Source organism: Papilio machaon, chromosome 24 (assembly GCF_912999745.1).
Source record: "Papilio machaon chromosome 24, ilPapMach1.1, whole genome shotgun sequence".
Lineage (NCBI taxonomy): Eukaryota > Metazoa > Arthropoda > Insecta > Lepidoptera > Papilionidae > Papilio > Papilio machaon.
The window spans coordinates 3964950-3981834 of NC_060009.1; the positions used below are offsets into that span (position 1 = coordinate 3964950).

At 33.0% G+C, this 16885-nt stretch overlaps 2 protein-coding genes across 4 annotated transcripts; both read right to left on the reverse strand.

The window, feature by feature from the left end:
- Positions 1 to 3421: 3421 nt before the first annotated feature.
- On the reverse strand, positions 3422 to 7145 carry LOC106719057 (ubiquitin-like domain-containing CTD phosphatase 1). Its single transcript, XM_045684002.1, has 5 exons — positions 6910 to 7145; positions 6339 to 6520; positions 5651 to 5786; positions 4705 to 4916; positions 3422 to 4168 (listed from the first exon to the last, which is right to left on the reverse strand). The coding sequence occupies exons 1-5, from the start codon at positions 7079 to 7081 to the stop codon at positions 3839 to 3841; spliced, it is 1032 nt and encodes a 343-aa protein (XP_045539958.1). The 5' UTR covers positions 7082 to 7145; the 3' UTR covers positions 3422 to 3838.
- A 959-nt stretch (positions 7146 to 8104) lies between these two features.
- LOC106719062 (proteoglycan 4) lies at positions 8105 to 15946 on the reverse strand. 3 transcript variants are annotated; one of them, XM_045684035.1, is made up of 17 exons: positions 15931 to 15946; positions 15429 to 15622; positions 15118 to 15169; positions 14752 to 14918; positions 14527 to 14569; positions 14379 to 14440; positions 14200 to 14251; positions 13525 to 14093; positions 13185 to 13286; positions 10956 to 10996; positions 10656 to 10724; positions 10473 to 10527; positions 9910 to 9953; positions 9543 to 9637; positions 8837 to 8918; positions 8350 to 8395; positions 8105 to 8192 (listed from the first exon to the last, which is right to left on the reverse strand). In XM_045684035.1, the coding sequence occupies exons 1-17, from the start codon at positions 15939 to 15941 to the stop codon at positions 8146 to 8148; spliced, it is 1731 nt and encodes a 576-aa protein (XP_045539991.1). In that variant the 5' UTR covers positions 15942 to 15946; the 3' UTR covers positions 8105 to 8145. The 3 variants fall into 3 exon arrangements, with proteins under 3 accessions (XP_045539991.1, XP_045539993.1, XP_045539992.1); XM_045684037.1 differs by lacking the exons at positions 8105 to 8192; positions 8350 to 8395; positions 8837 to 8918; ... (3 more) ...; positions 10656 to 10724; positions 10956 to 10996 and adding an exon at positions 12475 to 12876; XM_045684036.1 differs by lacking the exons at positions 8105 to 8192; positions 8350 to 8395; positions 8837 to 8918; ... (3 more) ...; positions 10656 to 10724; positions 10956 to 10996 and adding an exon at positions 12475 to 12879.
- Positions 15947 to 16885: the final 939 nt, after the last annotated feature.

The following is a 16885-nucleotide window of genomic DNA, read 5'->3' on the forward strand; positions in this document are numbered from 1 at the left end:
ATTTAATGGTCGTTGGCGAATAATTGAGTAGTAAAAATAGACAATTAAAGATATTTCTTTAATGACAATGACTAATTATATTTTATTGACTTAATTAAAAACGTATTTTTTTTACATTAGAAATAGATACACAAAAATCAAAGCACTTGTGTAATTTTCAATAAGAATATAAGAAAAGTTAAAAAGACACTCGATTATAAAATAAATTTACGTACGATCATGCAATAAAGCTAGATTCCATCACGTCGTGTTGTTAAAACAATAATCCTACGGGCGGCAAACGTCATCGTACTAAAAATAAGATATTTTGTAACACTAAACTCGTTCTACAAACGTTTGGTTGGTTCACCGATTCTAAAGCATATTGAGTTCGCCAACGCTTATGGCTTCGGTATACTGCGAAATAATTACAAAAATAATTTGCATATTTGGGCGAATAATAAAATTTAATTAACTGCTTTTGTTTTGGAAAATGAAATCAATCGATACTATCGAAGAAAGTTCAAAGGGAAAACTTCTAACCGAAGTTATAAGCTGTCAACCTGTCAAAGCGCGGGAGAATCAACAAGATAGTGACCGAGACCGAAATATTCAAAGTGAAAATAACGTGAATGAATGCTGTTTGTGTCCATTGGATTTATGTACATTATGTGCTGAATTTTGGGACGTGATAATAACGTGTTTTGTGGCTTGTTTTTACGACAATTTCTGTTGGGAATGCCTTAATGGTACTTGTGAAGCTTGTCAAAATTGTCTCGAATGTTGCGGTGAATGTTGTGCTGCCTTTGGACCCTAGCAATTTCTTTTAAAACTTTTTATTCAAAAATGATACGTATTTTATAAATTGTATAATTTTTAAGATAAAAATTTTACGAACTACCTCGATCAACGATGTTATAGTGTGATTGCTAGTGATAGTTTTTTTTTCACTCGAGTCACTCGGTACTGGTAACTTTCTCACTCGAATGCCACTCCAGTGAAGATAAAACTCGAGTGATTTTTATTGACTCGCGTCACTCGGAATACAAAACTTGAGTGACCAAAATTTTAAAACTAATATAACAATATACATTTTACATAGAAAATGTGTATTCATGTTCGCATTAATGTAAAAGCTACTCAAAAAAAATCTAAACAAAATGTAAAAAAATAGAATTGTCTTTCAAACTAAACCTGTCATACATACATCAACTTGTCAAAAATTTTACTCGAGTGCGAGCAATACAAAAACTACTCCACTCACTCGAGTGAAAAGCAACTCTAATCCCATCACTAGCTAGTGATATAATGTGTATTTTTCTTACTATCAAATATTTTGATACATGCTTTTAACGTTTATATCAATATTTTGTATTATAATATTATGTGTCAATATTTTCTTAAAGATAAGTGGGCAATAGCAAATATCAATAAATGAATTGTTAGTTTTTTCAAATATCTTGGCGGCTCAAGGTCATCGGCGCGCTGCGCAGTGCCGTCCCCCGCATTCCGCTACGCCTCATTACACTTAAAATTGTGTTTGTAAGCAATGTGAAGATTTATAAAGAGAAAAGTATTTAAGAAACGTGATGTAGAAGTGGGAATATAACGACAAGTATATTTGGGTGGGCATAAGTCAAATTATGGCTGCTCACTAGCGCCACCCTTTTACGTCAAAAAAGTATCACAAGATCCTTTTCCTACACAATTCCTTTTCTACATTCACGGCCTAGTACCAGTATATTTATTTTGATTAAAAAAAAACTTGAGAGGTGTCAAGGGACACTCGGATGGAACGAAGTTCCTTTCTATTAATTAGTAACGGAACCAATGTTTATTCTATGAATAAAAAACTTAAGTCTTCACAAGAAGTACATTTTATTTCTATGAATTTTTGTTATATATTGTCACGTCGTTAACATACTTACTATAGCAAAAAGTGTCGTGACAACTTTTCGTAAGAATTTTTTCCGTCTAGCCCCCCTTTCACAACGCGCGATAAGGAACTTCGTTCCAATAATTATGATGTCATCCACCAATTTTTTTTGAACGCTTTGGAATAATTTATTTTGGACATCTAAATAGTATGTTGCTACAGCAAACAAAGTTATTGCAGTATCAGCTTCCACGTCCAGTTCGTAGTGAGTTTCAAGAACAAATGTGGAGGGCATGACTTGTGCGAATTCTCGCCACTAATATGGAGCCACTATATCAACTGTCATGTCTAGTGTAAAACCATAAATTGGAGATTATTGTAAACAATGATGTCATGGGTATTTGGTTAAACATATGTCACTTATAAACTTGTTTAAAATAATTAAACATAACTTAGTTAATCGTAAATTTTGTCATAAGTATCACGACTTCCTCATATATCTTATATATATAAAAGAAAGTCGTGTTAGTTACACTATTTATAACTCAAGAACGGCTGAATCGATTTGACTGAAAATTGGTGGGCAGGTAGCTTAGAACCAGGAATAGGACTTAGGATCATTTTTACCCCGTTTTCTTTTTTTTTTTATTCTGCGCGGACGGAGTCGCGGGAAAAAGCTAGTCTGGTATAATGAAATACATGAATACAACGAATTAGAAATTAAATAGCTGCGATGATAGTAAATAAAAAACAAAAACTTCTGTTTCTTAATATTTTATTGTATTCATTTATAAATATCTCTATTCTAATTTTTAATCGCTGTAAAATTATTCATAATATAAGGAGCATTTATTTAAATGACACAATGTTGCCAGTTTAAAAAAATAAATACAATGCATTAAATGCTTACCTATTCCCTTATTTTAGTATTGTTTAAAGTTTGTTCTTCAGCCTAATAAATTGCAAGTTGAAAATGTTAAAGGTTGTGAAGAGCGAAAAAGGTTACAAAGAAATACAGAGAACAAGTAATTTTGGGTGTTACTAAATAGCATTTTAAAGATTCCCATATGAAAAGAATCTATCAGAAATGGAGTGTCCTTAACCATTTAATTTATTATTATTGTCATGACCTTATTAAAAACTTTTGTTAATACTTTCAATCGATTTTCTAACTATAATAGAGCATTTCAAAATAAGTTATGAAGTTAAATGTTGCCATATATATTTTTTATTTACCAAAAAGGTTATATTTTAAATGCAAAAATTTTAATACAAAAAGATGACATATTTTAATGTATTTTTGTTTTACTAAACAATAAAAAAGGTGCATCTAATTATTGACTATATTACTTGGTGAAAACTTATTACTAATTAATTAAACTATTAAAAATATTAAAGTGGTAAAGACGTTAAATTTGATTTAGAATTACTGTGTGAAGCTTTTATAGTATTATGTATTTATATCAAAAAATTTCTTACACTTTATCATCTATTTTATAAAGAGGGTATCTAAAAAAGATTGCGTGTCCTTTGCGTGTTCAGAAAAAAGCATAAAAACTATCCAGGCTATTGTTAGGAAAACCAAAATTAATTTTTGTATCACTATTATCCTAAATTTTGGTAGAAATGGCCATATATTTAGGACAAAAAACATCGTCAGTTCAAATAATTCCCCCACCAAAGGACAGGATTCTACCCAAATAGAAGTCTAGTCCAGTGCGGGTTGACTTCACACATATCTTTGAATTTATTTACCAATATATGTAAGTTGTATCAAGGACAAAAACTCTGCTATGAAACAAAATTTGTGACATTAAATTGAACTAGCCGCAGATTAAATATATTTTTTTTAACGATAAAACATTGCGTTCTACTCACATTACATATCCTTGTAAAAATATTGCAGTCTTCTAAGCGATAAGGCGATTCGAGATTGCGCCACCTGCCAAATGGGGGCGGTAGTATCAATTTGTGGAACTACCGTCATTCTTTCGGGGTACTTGGAGTACTATCTTCGGCTTTTCTCTTACTACCCGCATGTTGTGTTCTATTCCTATCAGGCTTGTATTTCTCCCATTTCTTATGATTTAATTGGTCAAAATCATCACAGTATTGTGCTATCTCTCTCAGATATGTTGATAAATGGACTAGTTCTCTATCCCTGTCTCTGTTTAGATGTGCTTGTCTGAACGGTCTGATTTTGAGACCGCTCTTTGGATTCATGATGAAGTTTCTTCGGATGTCATCAAACATTATTGTATTCTTTGGACTGTATTGTGGATATTTTCCCCAGATAACGCCTAATGGTTTTACCTGAAATTATAGAAATGAATAAACTTTCAGAATTAAATTCAGAATATAGGCAATTAAATTAGCTATAGGTTACGCACAAATATAAATTAAAAAACTTGAGAGGTGACAAGGGACACCCGGATGGAACGAAGTTCCTGTCTATTAATTAGTGAAGGAACCAATGTTTATTCTATGAATAAAAAACTTAAGTCTTCACAAGAAGTACATTTTATTTCTATGAATTTTCGTTATATATTGTCACGTCGTTGCCATGGTGAAGTAGCGCTCGTTCGTCGTTAACATACTTACTATAGCAAAAAGTGTCGTGACAACTTTTCGTAAGAATTTTTTCCGTCTAGCCCCCTTTCACAACGCGCGATAAGGAACTTCGTTCCAATAAATCTGCTTAAATAATTAAAAAGCTGTGTGACATCAGATTGTTGGCAGTAAATTAACAATATTTTGCCATAATTTTCATAGATGGTATTGAATTTGTTATTAATTTAACTGGCAACACCATAACAACCATAGAGTATGAAAAGTAAAAAAAAACTTACATCAATAGTACCATATTTAGTTGTATGCACTGTAATCATAGCTAAATAGTCCAAATAGAACATAATCTTGTACTCCTGATGGGTGGATACTCCTAACAGTCTCATCTTCTCCTCTATCCATTTCATACCAGTTGCCGACCATATCACTATGTCATAGTCTTCGTAAGCAGATGTTAGAAATTCATGTAAGAAAGGTCGCATCAATTCATAACCTAGGAATGAAACAAATATTAATAATTAACAAGGATATTTGGTCGTCGGTGGTTCGGGGGTTCTAAATGAAGGTAGGTAAAAATCCCCTCATGTACCAATGTGTTTTTCGATTTTCGATTTACATATGTACATTTAAAAGGAAAACACCGTGATGCAACCTGCACATATCTGAGAAGAAATTCAAAGACATGTGGGAAGTCAACCAACCCACACTGAGCTGTGGTTGACTATGTCCTAGTCACCCCTAACTTGGGGAGGTTCCGAGCCCCTCGGTGGGGACGTATAGTGAGCTGATGATTAACACATGTTTTGAAACATTATTTTTGACTAGATTTTTTAAGGGAGAGATGAGAAGGTGATATTGTTTTCGTAACAGTGGAAACTATATAAGTAATCTATCTATATATATAAAAGAAAGTTGTGTTAGTTACAATATTTATAACTCAAGATCGGTCAAACTGATTTAGCTGAAAATTTATGGAGAGGTAGCTTAGAACTAGGAGACGGACATAGGAACTTTTTTATTTTGTGTGCATTTATTTATTCCGCGCGGACGGAGTCGCGTGTAAAAGCTAGTGTTTTATAAAAATCAAAGAAAGTAATAAATAAGTTTTGTGTTGTATTTTTCCATGAAATTCAACTACCATGTCATTTGTACGAAAAAATTGTTCACTTTAAAAATGGTAAAATGTTTTGTTGTATGGGTGTTTTTGTGATGATATCTAATACATACCAGTCTCAGCAACTGATCTATGGTCAAACAGTGTGTAATCTATGTCAAGAACAAGTAATTTCTTTCCAGGTCTGGGTTCATTCAATACATTTATCTTATAATCTCGAACTCTCTTGTTTATTTTAGCTAAATATATCTGAAATAGTTTACAAAATGTTATACTAATAATATAAAGAGGAAAGATTTGAATTTGGGTAAGTAATGACAAAAATTACCGGAACAATTTCATAAATATTTTTGTCATTATAAAGTTACATTATTACTTATTAACATAAGCAAACTATATTTATTACTAGTTTTTTTTATTCCATTAAACCAAATCTAATACTTATAAAAGTAAATAATGACTGATGTTATTTTGCAATAAATTCAGGAAATTTTGTGCCTAGAAAGATTTATTTAGCAGTAGTTTATTTTGACAATATTGCTATAATTTTATAAAAGGCAATATTTGCTTTTATGTTTAGTTTTGAAAATCATATATTGGCTGCAGGTCAATGTCTGACAGTTAAAGTACACTTTATTCAATATAGAAAACCTATTATATGACTTAATTTCATTCAAATCTAAATTCTACTGCACTTTATAACCTCTCTAGTTAACAAATTAATAAGGTAGTTTTACTTCTTTTGATATATTGTAATAAAGATTACATGTTTATTTAATTAGATAAAATATTTTAACAAACCTCTTGGTTCTCAACATCAACTTCTTCCTCTTCAATATCCAGGTCATTGACAACATCATCTCCAACATCAGGTTTTGTTCGAGCACCTTCTATAGCTTGTTCCAGAGAACCCATCATCATAATTTTTAAGTTTGGCTTTAGATTCAAGTCTGCTAAGGTGCAGTTGTCTTTTGCCACTTTACCTGTAATAATTTTGGCGATTATCGTAAGAGTATGAAAATCTTAAAAGTAATGGATCCTTTTAATAACATTTCAGTATTATTAAAAAACAATAACAAATTTAATAAAAAATTTAAACAAAGAACTTATTGTTTAACCTCATTCTTATGTCTTTGTGATAGAAACTAGTTTTGGTGAAATACTTTATTAGAAATCAGTCTTTTAAATTTGTGCATCTTACATAGTTTAGGCATAAGGCTATAATTTTAAAATATTTTATGGTTACGAAATTCGGTTTATTGGCTTAATATTATTTACATATTTAATAAACATAGTATTTAATTTATTTTTAAACATTGTCGAGATGTCATTGCTAGTAAGTTTTATATAGAAATATAAAATTAGAATTTACCTTCATATTTTACATTAAGAAGTTTTTGTCTTTCCGGTCGAACACCCGTGGCATTTTCGATAGCAATCTTGAGCATTGCTACGGAATCCGATGGCGACAACTCCGGTATATCGAATTCCTTGCCATTCCATTTAACACTTAATTTAATTGGATTATCATTTATATCACACATTTTTGCATTAAAAAATTTCGCAAAATGTTCATGTACAGATCCGTAGAATGGCAAATGACATCAAAGTGACACATAAACAAAACAACTTTGACGCTAGGGATGTGCCTTGAAATTTGCTGTGATATGCACAGACTAAAAAGCACTAAAAATATTGGTGAATATAATCTGACAAGGCATTAACGCCAGATGGGAGAAATACTGGAATATCTGAATACTGAAATGGAAGCCTAAGGATGGGATTAGTCGCGTAGAGCTCCTCTGCTCGTCCTTCCCTTACCTAGTGCGGACTGCCGAACCCGCTGTGTGGAAAGTGGAGGATCGTATATCTGGAAGGCATTGGCGAAGGCCTATGTTCAGGAGTGAACTAACACAGGCTGCTGATGATAATCGTATTACCAAAGGTTTCGAAAAACTTTTTATTTCTGCCTTCAACGAATGGACATGTCCCCAGAGTTATTTTCATCTTCTTTCTTTATTCCTTAAAATGAAATAAAGCTGTGGTAATGTCTATTGATGTGTGCCAAGAGTACCATTAAAAAGCTTTTTCATATTATAAGGTGACAAACGAGCAAGCGGTCACTTAAATTCGCCGAAATGGAGAAGCTTACCGCTGCCCATAGATATCCGCAATTATAGATGCGTTGCCTATCTTTGAATGGTGGAGAAAATACAGAAAATCAATACTTCTCCTTCCTATGCGTTTCCTCCATCAAATCCACTTGCCCTGACCATCCACTCCTTATGAGTGGGAAGGGAAAGAGAACTATAATTAGGCCTCTGGAACGCACACGCATTAGATGAAAAGCGGAATTGTTTCCACTTCACGTCTGTATTGTGTGGTCGTGGTATTTCACCGGGCGAGCCGGCCTTTTCGTGCATGTTGTTGCTGGCGTCTACCACTGTTAAAAGGTCGTAGTGCAAAACATTTGAAAAGCATCACTTGATCCGCCTATAAAAGATTGGTAGGACTAAAAAGATAACACAAAACAAAACAAAACAATACATGTTTATTTGCAACGTCCAGTAAAGACACCAAAATTAACAGCATTAAAAACAATCATTCATCAAAAACTACTCGCAGAATTGCAGTGCCCAACTAAACTGCTACTTTCTGTAAAAAAAGAAAGGAAAAATATTAAATTTAATTGCAGGATGAATTCAATACAAGATGTATCTCTGAGTTGGAGACGAAGACATTTTTGATGATGCTTGACCTTGTGAAATATTGTGAAATGGAATTAAAAAAAAACTCAACTATCGAAACTTACTGTCTTCGGCAGCACCGTATTGTAGACATAAATTTTGTTGAGATTTCTGAAATAAAAGATTTCTATAAATGTAAGCTGTCAAAAAATTTCCTACTAGAAGATAAGATTAATTATCCATCAATCTCAATATTGTGTGGAACTCGATACTTTGTCTAGCTATCCGATTAATAAAACATAGTAAGTTCATAGAAGAAATCAAATCAAAGGAACGTTTAACACACAAGTGAAAAGAATTATGTGTGTTTCTTATCTTATTCTTACTAATATTACAAATGCAAATGTTTAGATGTATATTTGTTAGCAGGCATCTCCAGAACGGCTGCACGGATCTCGCTGAAATTTGGCGTAGTTGTAGAACATAGTCTGGAAGAACACATAGTTCACTAATTGAGTTTATTTTTAAATCCGCGCGGGCGACAGTTAGTTAATCATATTTGCAAGTTTTATCATGATAACTACAACTGCTTATTAACAAAATTAAACAAACCGTTAAACTTTTGTTCGTGGGACTTTTATAAACATGCCTTTTCCATTTTTGTTCCCGCACAGCGTTTAATTTAGCTTCGTTTCTGCGAAAACAATTGTTTACGTTATTGTATCGCGTGATATAATGCTACATAAATATTTGGCCCGATGAGAGGCATCGTCTTCGGGGTTAATTCTTTCGGAAAATATATAAATATAATATACATAAACAGAGATATGACAAGCCAACTACAGTACAAGAATGTTGTGTTAATTTTTAGAAATTGATTGGTGTCGCGAGCAATTTTGTAATTTAGTTTCAGTTATGCCCACCGGGTCATATAATTTTTTCCATCTATATGTCGGTCACGCGATGTGCCGTGTCAGTGTACTGTACAGTGCGGCTTTGCCAGACGATTACATCGAACATTAAAACAACATTGTTCGTGATTCAATCATACATACAGAGTCATAAAACGCAGCATAAAAAGAACAAACGACAATTTTAGGGTTAATTTTATAGTAAATTCAGTGTAACTTTGATTTAACGAATAATATTTAAATCAGGTCACTGAAATAAAAAAAAAATGTCATTATAGATGCGGTGAAATAGTAAGCGTTACACCCTCATAGAAAACATCTTCAACTCTCTCGATATATAGTCACGTTGACGACACTAAAAACCTGAAGCTAAATACTGAAAAATAATATCCGTAAAATAGCTTCACCTTAGTCTATATCGTCTCATTCCTTTCAAAAGCCTGATGGCAGGTCTTGTGCTGTCGTCAGATCTAGTGCGGTCCTCGCTCGCTCTTGGACTTGTCTTAAAACAAAAATAATGCATAATTTTCGCTCAGTCTTTTCTTTATCATTAGGTGGCAAACAAGCGTGCGGTCAATTCACCGAAATATTGAAGCGACCGCTGGCCAAGACATCTGCAATTGCAGATGCGTTGCCTACCTTTAATCGATGGTATGAGTTCTAATAAGTAATTTACTGGAGGATAAATGGGTATTGGATGAACAGAGAACATCAGTGATTACGCAATGAACTGCACTGCGAAAGGAAATAATGAAAATATCGATTCAACTATACCTGCCGCCGCAACGAATGGTGTTCCGGCCTCTTTGCCTTGTAGCCTGCAATTATTTTATGGCATAGTTATTTTGCCATAGGTTAAAATATTTTATCGGACATACAACACACTTAATAATAATGATTAACTGAATATAAATAGCAGTCGGAGAGAGCGTCGGCGGCTCATTGATTAAGCACTTGACTTGCAATCTGCAGGTCTTGGGTTCGAATCTCGCCATGTACAAATGTGTTTTTTGAGTTTTGATTTACATATGTACATTTATCCGACGTTCTTACGGTGAAGGAAACATCGAGATGCCTGCACATAACTGAGAATAACTCAGCCAGCGTGGTTGTCTATGGCCTAGTTACCTCCAAGTTAGAGTGGGCTCCGAGCCCCTCAGTGGGGACGTATAGTGAGCTGATGATAATGGAAATAGCAGTTATGAAAGCGACTCGCATAACCAGTGTGAACAATTACAGTAATAACGCCGGCTCTGCGTAATAATCGTAGTGGCCAACGTGGTATGCTCTGTTAGACTCGAGTATAACAGCAAAATCAAAGTTACTCTAAGACGTACCTCTCAGAGAGTTTCGTTTGATCTTTGATGCACAAAAACCGCCTTGCTTTTGAGACTGTAAAAAAGGAAACGTCATAAATCTTACAACAATCAAAGCAGGAGAAATAATACCAAGTGTCAAAATTATTTGATAGTAAACTATCGATGGTAAAAATATAAAAAAAGCAACAAAAACAATCTCACCACAAATGCAGGGCATATATTCGTGTGGAGAAACTTTGACGAGAACATTTCATTGTAATGCCTTTGAGACTGAAAATGAAATTTTAAATCAATAGCATCAAATATGGAATGTTGTCTTTCAACGATAAATGAACATTCTAGAAGTTTGCTAAAGTTAAGAGCACATGATTATAATGAAGATTCCATTATGCTCTTTTGCCTCTTTCATATAATTTTACATTGAATTTCAATTTTCAATAATGCCATGATTAATACTGATCTGTGAAAAATCTTTTTTAGGTTAGCAAAATAGGAGCTTACCTCTAGTAGATATCTCGAAGGCGACATAATGTCATGACAACCTGAAAAATATTGATTCTTGTTACTACTTTCAATGTTATAAATATAAAAAGAAAGTACAACAGTAGTACAGTACAAGCTTTATGTCGTTATAGAGAAAATTACTGTGATAATTTGTGAATTAAAAATTGTTAAACTCAAATACAGGGTTCCGTAGTCATGTCAGAACTGCCTGAAGTGATAAAAGAAAAAACTAAAGAATTTAATTGTTAACGACAGACAGTCGGACAAATTACACGTGAAATTTACTATACGGAACCCTAAAATGACAGATAATATACGACGAAAAGCGAAACAACATTTTTCTTTGTTGTATAAATATATGCATTCCTTTATAATTTCGAATAATAACAGACAGTGCAGTACTGACATAACCATTGAACTTTAATTACTAGGAAAACATCTTTTATATAGATTTTTCATGTATTTTTTAGTCTTTATTGCAGTGGTCCAGCTTTCTATAAATCATCTCCAGAAAATACACATTTGCACAACATTTATTTCTTTGATTCCGTTGATTTTTTCCTTCAATATTACCATTTTTTCTGGTATTATTATGTTTTAGTCCCAAGTTTCGTGAACCTGCTTCGTTGATTTTTAGATTGCTTTTTACACAGTTGCTTCTATTCGTTGTCTCTTATTCGCATTATGAGTAAATATGCCAGTAAAAATTGTTTTCGTAAATATATATATGAATAATTTAATTAAATCTATGTCATTCAATTCTAATTCACCGAACAATTCTCAACTACATATAGCGTGTCTCCCAAGGAGGTGATTTTGGACCACTATTGTTTCTTGTTGATCTAAACATCGAGATAAATCTTTAATTCGACTTTATTAAACGAAATGGAAAAGGTCACAAAGCCGCAAACTTTCTACCACCTTAATATAATTGCTAATAAAGTTTTAATATTATTATTGCTACAATTTTTTTATATAGAAAAATTATAGTTACATGAAACTACGAAACTACCACGGCACTAGAAATTAATATTATCAAAGGTGACCGAAGAATGCGTTCTATTTCCTTTGTTTGAAGAAACTTTTTTTCTTCATTTTCAATTAACTTTTTTTCATTATCTTGTTTGCATAAAATAGCTTCTTTTTCTTGTTTTCTTCATGTTTCTTTTGACAATATATATGTATTTAAATATCGAGTTACACGTTGTAAAATTGTGACGAAAAGTGATCATCATGGCCTGGTCCCACTCACATGTGGTTGGCGCACAAAGTTTTATAAACTTTATTACATATTAATTTATGTTTTGGCTCATTATATTATTTTTCTTAAATAAATATAATATTAATTAATGTCAACAATTATTTAATGATTAAGTTGTTATTAAATCAACGAGATGTTACATAAATTAAGGACAAATAAAATAAGAGAATGTGCTATAAATTAATAAAAATGTTGTTTCGCTTTAGTCGTATAATATCCTGTCATTGTATACATTATAATTTATGTGTGTGATTGTTTTATTGCAAGTTCACTTACAAGGTGGAATAATTTGCGTGCAACTCTTAAACGTGACCAATTTCCCTTCTGTGCAAATACCTCTATCTCGCTTGCAAGTTCCCCTTCTCTGTATTCGTTCACTTTTGCAACATTTCGTTGTCGTGCCCACGTCCTTTAATCTCCTCGACTTGGTACATGTCCCTTTATTAACTTTTCTTATGCGCCTTATTTTTTCAATCGATTTGCAACAAGTTTTGCAAGGATGCTTAATTTTTGTCACTCTATCGCAATATTCTACGGCGACTCTACTACATACGGTGCGCGATTGTAGTGTCGTATCGGTTATTTCCTCGCTGGTATAATCGCTAAATAGTGCATCGTCATCCAAAGAGTTGTCTGGGCTTTCTACTTCTTCTTTTTCTACTATATTTTGAATGCAAACATTAACATTGTAGCTATTATTTTCTTAAGAACTTTATACGTATATAAGTTAAACAGATACGAGGCTTTGCTTGACTTGATTAGAAATAGTGCTCTTCATGTCAAAACTTCTAAGAAACGCAACCTACTGTCCATATATAATATTATGGTGTATAAATTTTAGTCTGATTGTTTTTAAAAACAATTTTATCGCAATTATTAATTTAACTATATGTAATATTTAAAATAGAAAGTGTACTGTTATTTTATTTGTTCCTACAATTCTAGCAACAATATGTACAACTTACCATTTAAGTTTGGATTTATAATTTCAGTGCTGCGATAGCAACGCGTGCCGTGGCATTGCGTGGCGCATGTACAGATCGGACATCTTATGTCTACAGCAACATCTGTACACATTGAAATTACATCTTCAATCAAAGATAATAAAAGTTTTAAAGCTACTTAGTCTAGTCAATATGTCTGTTTGTCCGACTTTCCGCAAATCTGAGTTTGTTTAGAGTTATTTCCGAAAAAGCTGGCCCGATTTTAACGGCACTTTTAATGCAAGGTAGCTTATGTGTGCAGGAAAAAGTCATGTGCTAGTGATAAATAAACAATTTATATATACTTTCTTATTATCCTTACCTCGAGTTGGTGCTGAAATCTTCCGGGCGTCGGTGCACACTTTCGGTTCACATTGATCAGACTTTGGTTTATTAGGTATTTTTACATCTGAAAGTCCTTTAGATGGCGTAGTTTCTTTAGATGGTACAGTTTTCGTATTGCTTTTCATGTTTTCATTTTCTGGCTTTCGATAGTTACACGGTGCGGATTTATTTCTTGTTTTTGATGTTTGTCTCGAAGGTGGTCTCATACGACTGTCATTGGACGAATGTCGGAGCCCTGCCCGAGAGGTTTGGGTGTCACTTAAAGACGTATTAATTTTAGCTCTAACTTCGTCTCGTCTTCTCTTTCTATCTGTTGATATTTTCTTCGTATCTGATAAAAGAGAATTTTTAATGTTTTGCTTCGATGGTTTATCACAGGATGGCGCAGGCTTTAGTGTTGGGATCGGTTTAGTTTTCGGTTTGCAATCATCTGTATGCGGCTTCTTTACTCTGTGTGCTGATGATGATTTATCTACTTTCTTTTTATGTTTTTCTCTTGACACCGACCGCTGTGCTGCAGGAGGTGCCTCAGTACATCCACATTCTCTGTATAAATTAAAGCTTTATTAATTTTTGTAGTCGGTTGAGAACTTGCTAAACAAGTTTAATAACTTTTTAACACCTATAAAAATTATTTGAAACAGTTACTTACTGTGAAATAGACTTGATTGATTCTTTAGGTTTCACTTCTATAACTCTCGTTTCTATAAACAAAGAGACTGTTAAATTTAAAAAGAAATAACCATGAATGGGAAAGAACACATCACCAGAACTTAAGATGTTTTTATTTTTTATGATGCACAAAAATAGTTTTAATTGTAACAAACTTACTTTGAGTTGTTTCTTCACATTTCTTCGTTGCAGGTTCAGGAGGACAAGGACTGGGTGGCTCTCTGTAAAAACACATTTATTGCAGGAACCGACAAGCAGTTTTAAAAGCGCTCAAGTTTTAAAAGAGAAACTACTATTACTGACTTACATTGTTTTCACTTTAGAATTTACAGTCACACGTCTATCCGAATCTGAAATAAAAGATTTAGTGTAAAATAATTAAATATATTTGACATTTAAGCAAACTTAATATCTCAGTAAATTCCGTTTCTCTTAATAATCTGCTAAACAGTTTGCCTAACTTCACTTTAGTTTGCTTTCGTATTTGCTAGAGGTATCGTCGTGGTTATTTGTCGTATTTGATTCTAGTAACCTTTACGTCTCGGCAACTTTTCAGGCTTGGTGTCTGTGGAGCATTTCTTCTCGCTGTCGCATGGAGATGGGAAGCAGCTGCCGCGTTCGCATGTCTCTTTCGTCATCCCAGGCGGTGGCTTGTAGGGCACACAGCCTCGAGGCTGATACACTTGTTCGCGAGTGCGCCTTTGTATAAAAAGATGACAACAAAAACACCAGGAGTAAGAAAGATACAGGATTTCATAATTTTACAAATTAAAATACATACAAAATTTTACAAAAAAAAAAAAAAAAAACTTACTTTTTTTTTTTACTAAATTTAGTCTTTTTCGTATCAATTTTTATACATGATAATTGAATGTTAAGAGTTATAGGAAATACTTACGAATCACTAGGAAATCTTTTAGTGGTGGTCTCTTCGTGTCTTGACTCCACTCCTGAAAATACCTTAACATTTTATAACTTGTTTGTCCCCTTGTTTGCCCCACTGACTGTACTGTACACCGGAGAAGAAGACAAATCGAATATTACCACTGTCCTCAACATGAATCCAGTCGTTTAGGTTCTAGGTAGTCACAAAAGATCATATACGCACCAAAAACATTACCCTCTAGTCAGTCGAATAATAAGGCTTGTAAAAGTAAAATCAGTAATGTATTTTGTTAGTTAATAAAAATATTCCAAAAAAATACCAACCACACGAGAGTTTCTCCGGAAAAATTTGTGCGCGATCGACGCCTTTCTTTCGTTTTTTTTTCGACTTTGCTTTACAAGGGCCGTGACAAGAGTTCTTCTTGTTGCAGCTGCGCGAATAGTTCCTCCTCAGTTCATCAATCGAACAACACGTGTCAACATCTGAGACGAATATCGCATGTTTGGATTCGTTGTATCTGGAATAAAGAATTCATACTTTAGTTATGGTAATCTTTGGAAAAATGGCTGATAATGATTAAAACGTATTTATAATTCTGTATTACTCTTGTAAACTTTTATATAGTAGAATGCGATGTCAATAAGTTAGATAAAAATATATTTAAAACTTATTAAAAACCGCTACACTAAAGTATAATTAGTTTGATTTCAAGATTGACAAGTTTCCGTGAGTGTAGCCGTTTTTAATTAGTTTATAACAATGTTTCACGAAAGTTTAAATAATTTCATTTAAAATATATTTGTCGTATTAATTTAATATACTCACGTAGATCTCATTTTCGTTACTGCTGAAACGTATTTGTCGATTTCTGTAAAAGATTAATGTATTTCAAGTTGTTAAAATAGTGAGATGTAAAGTTATTTTCAAATACTATGGCGGCCCAGGGTATTCGCGCTGCGCAGTGCCCACTCCTCGCATGTATTCTGCGCAACGACTCGCGTGAAGTTAACACCCGCCAAGATATCTAAAAACTACTATACCCTTTGTAACTTTTTCTACATACACACACCTAAATACATAATTGCTTGCTACTTTTTTTAGAACGGCCTTTTATTTTCACCGCTAAGACTCGTACTGAAATAAATTGTCAACGTGTTCGTTCTTGTTGAAGTATTGGAGTTATGTGAAAATCTGCAGTTAGTAAGATTGTTCTTACTTTGAAACTCCATTCCAGTTGTACATCCGGTGGTTTTTACATTTCGTTCTTTCTTTGTTTCTTGCAATTCAGCGATAAGGTGATTCCTGTATATTTCATTAAATGGATTAATTTTAATGATATTTTACTTTCATATACGTTTTTGGTTTTTACCTTCTATACAAATAAGTATGGATTAAAGTTATTAATTGTAAAGTTTTGAGCTTATGAATAAAAACTCTGTTTTAATACGAAATAAACATGATTTACTTACGGTATCGGTTCATCTAGTGAAGGAAGAGAATTTACTGAAAACATAACATTATCAAATTTATACACGTTTGCAAACAATAATTACTTAACTGTAGACCGCTACTCTGGTCGCACAGAATTAAAAAAAAAAAAAAAAAAACAGAAAATAGTAAATAAAGTAGCCTATGTTGTGTTCTACAGATTATGTTGTACATTTGTGCCAAATTTCATCAAAATCCGTTGAGCCGTTCCGGAGATATCTTCAAACAATATCTATAATTCCATTTATCCATCTAAACTTTCGCATTTATAATATTAGTAAGGAGTAAGATT

What these genes read in the sequence shown, in the direction of transcription:
- LOC106719057 (XM_045684002.1), bottom strand. Translation starts at nt 7,081, where the DNA reads ATGTGTGATATAAATGATAATCCAATTAAATTAAGTGTTAAATGGAAT. An exon ending in TTGATGTTGAGAACCAAGAG is followed by an intron (nt 5,787 to 6,338) that starts GTTTGTTAAAAT and finishes AAACTATTTCAG; the next exon opens with ATATATTTAGCTAAAATAAA. An exon ending in TAGATCAGTTGCTGAGACTG is followed by an intron (nt 4,917 to 5,650) that starts GTATGTATTAGA and finishes TTTCATTCCTAG; the next exon opens with GTTATGAATTGATGCGACCT.
- LOC106719062 (XM_045684035.1), bottom strand. An exon ending in AAAAGATTTCCTAGTGATTC is followed by an intron (nt 14,919 to 15,117) that starts GTAAGTATTTCC and finishes TTTTATACAAAG; the next exon opens with GCGCACTCGCGAACAAGTGT. An exon ending in CAAACGAAACTCTCTGAGAG is followed by an intron (nt 9,954 to 10,472) that starts GTACGTCTTAGA and finishes AAATAATTGCAG; the next exon opens with GCTACAAGGCAAAGAGGCCG.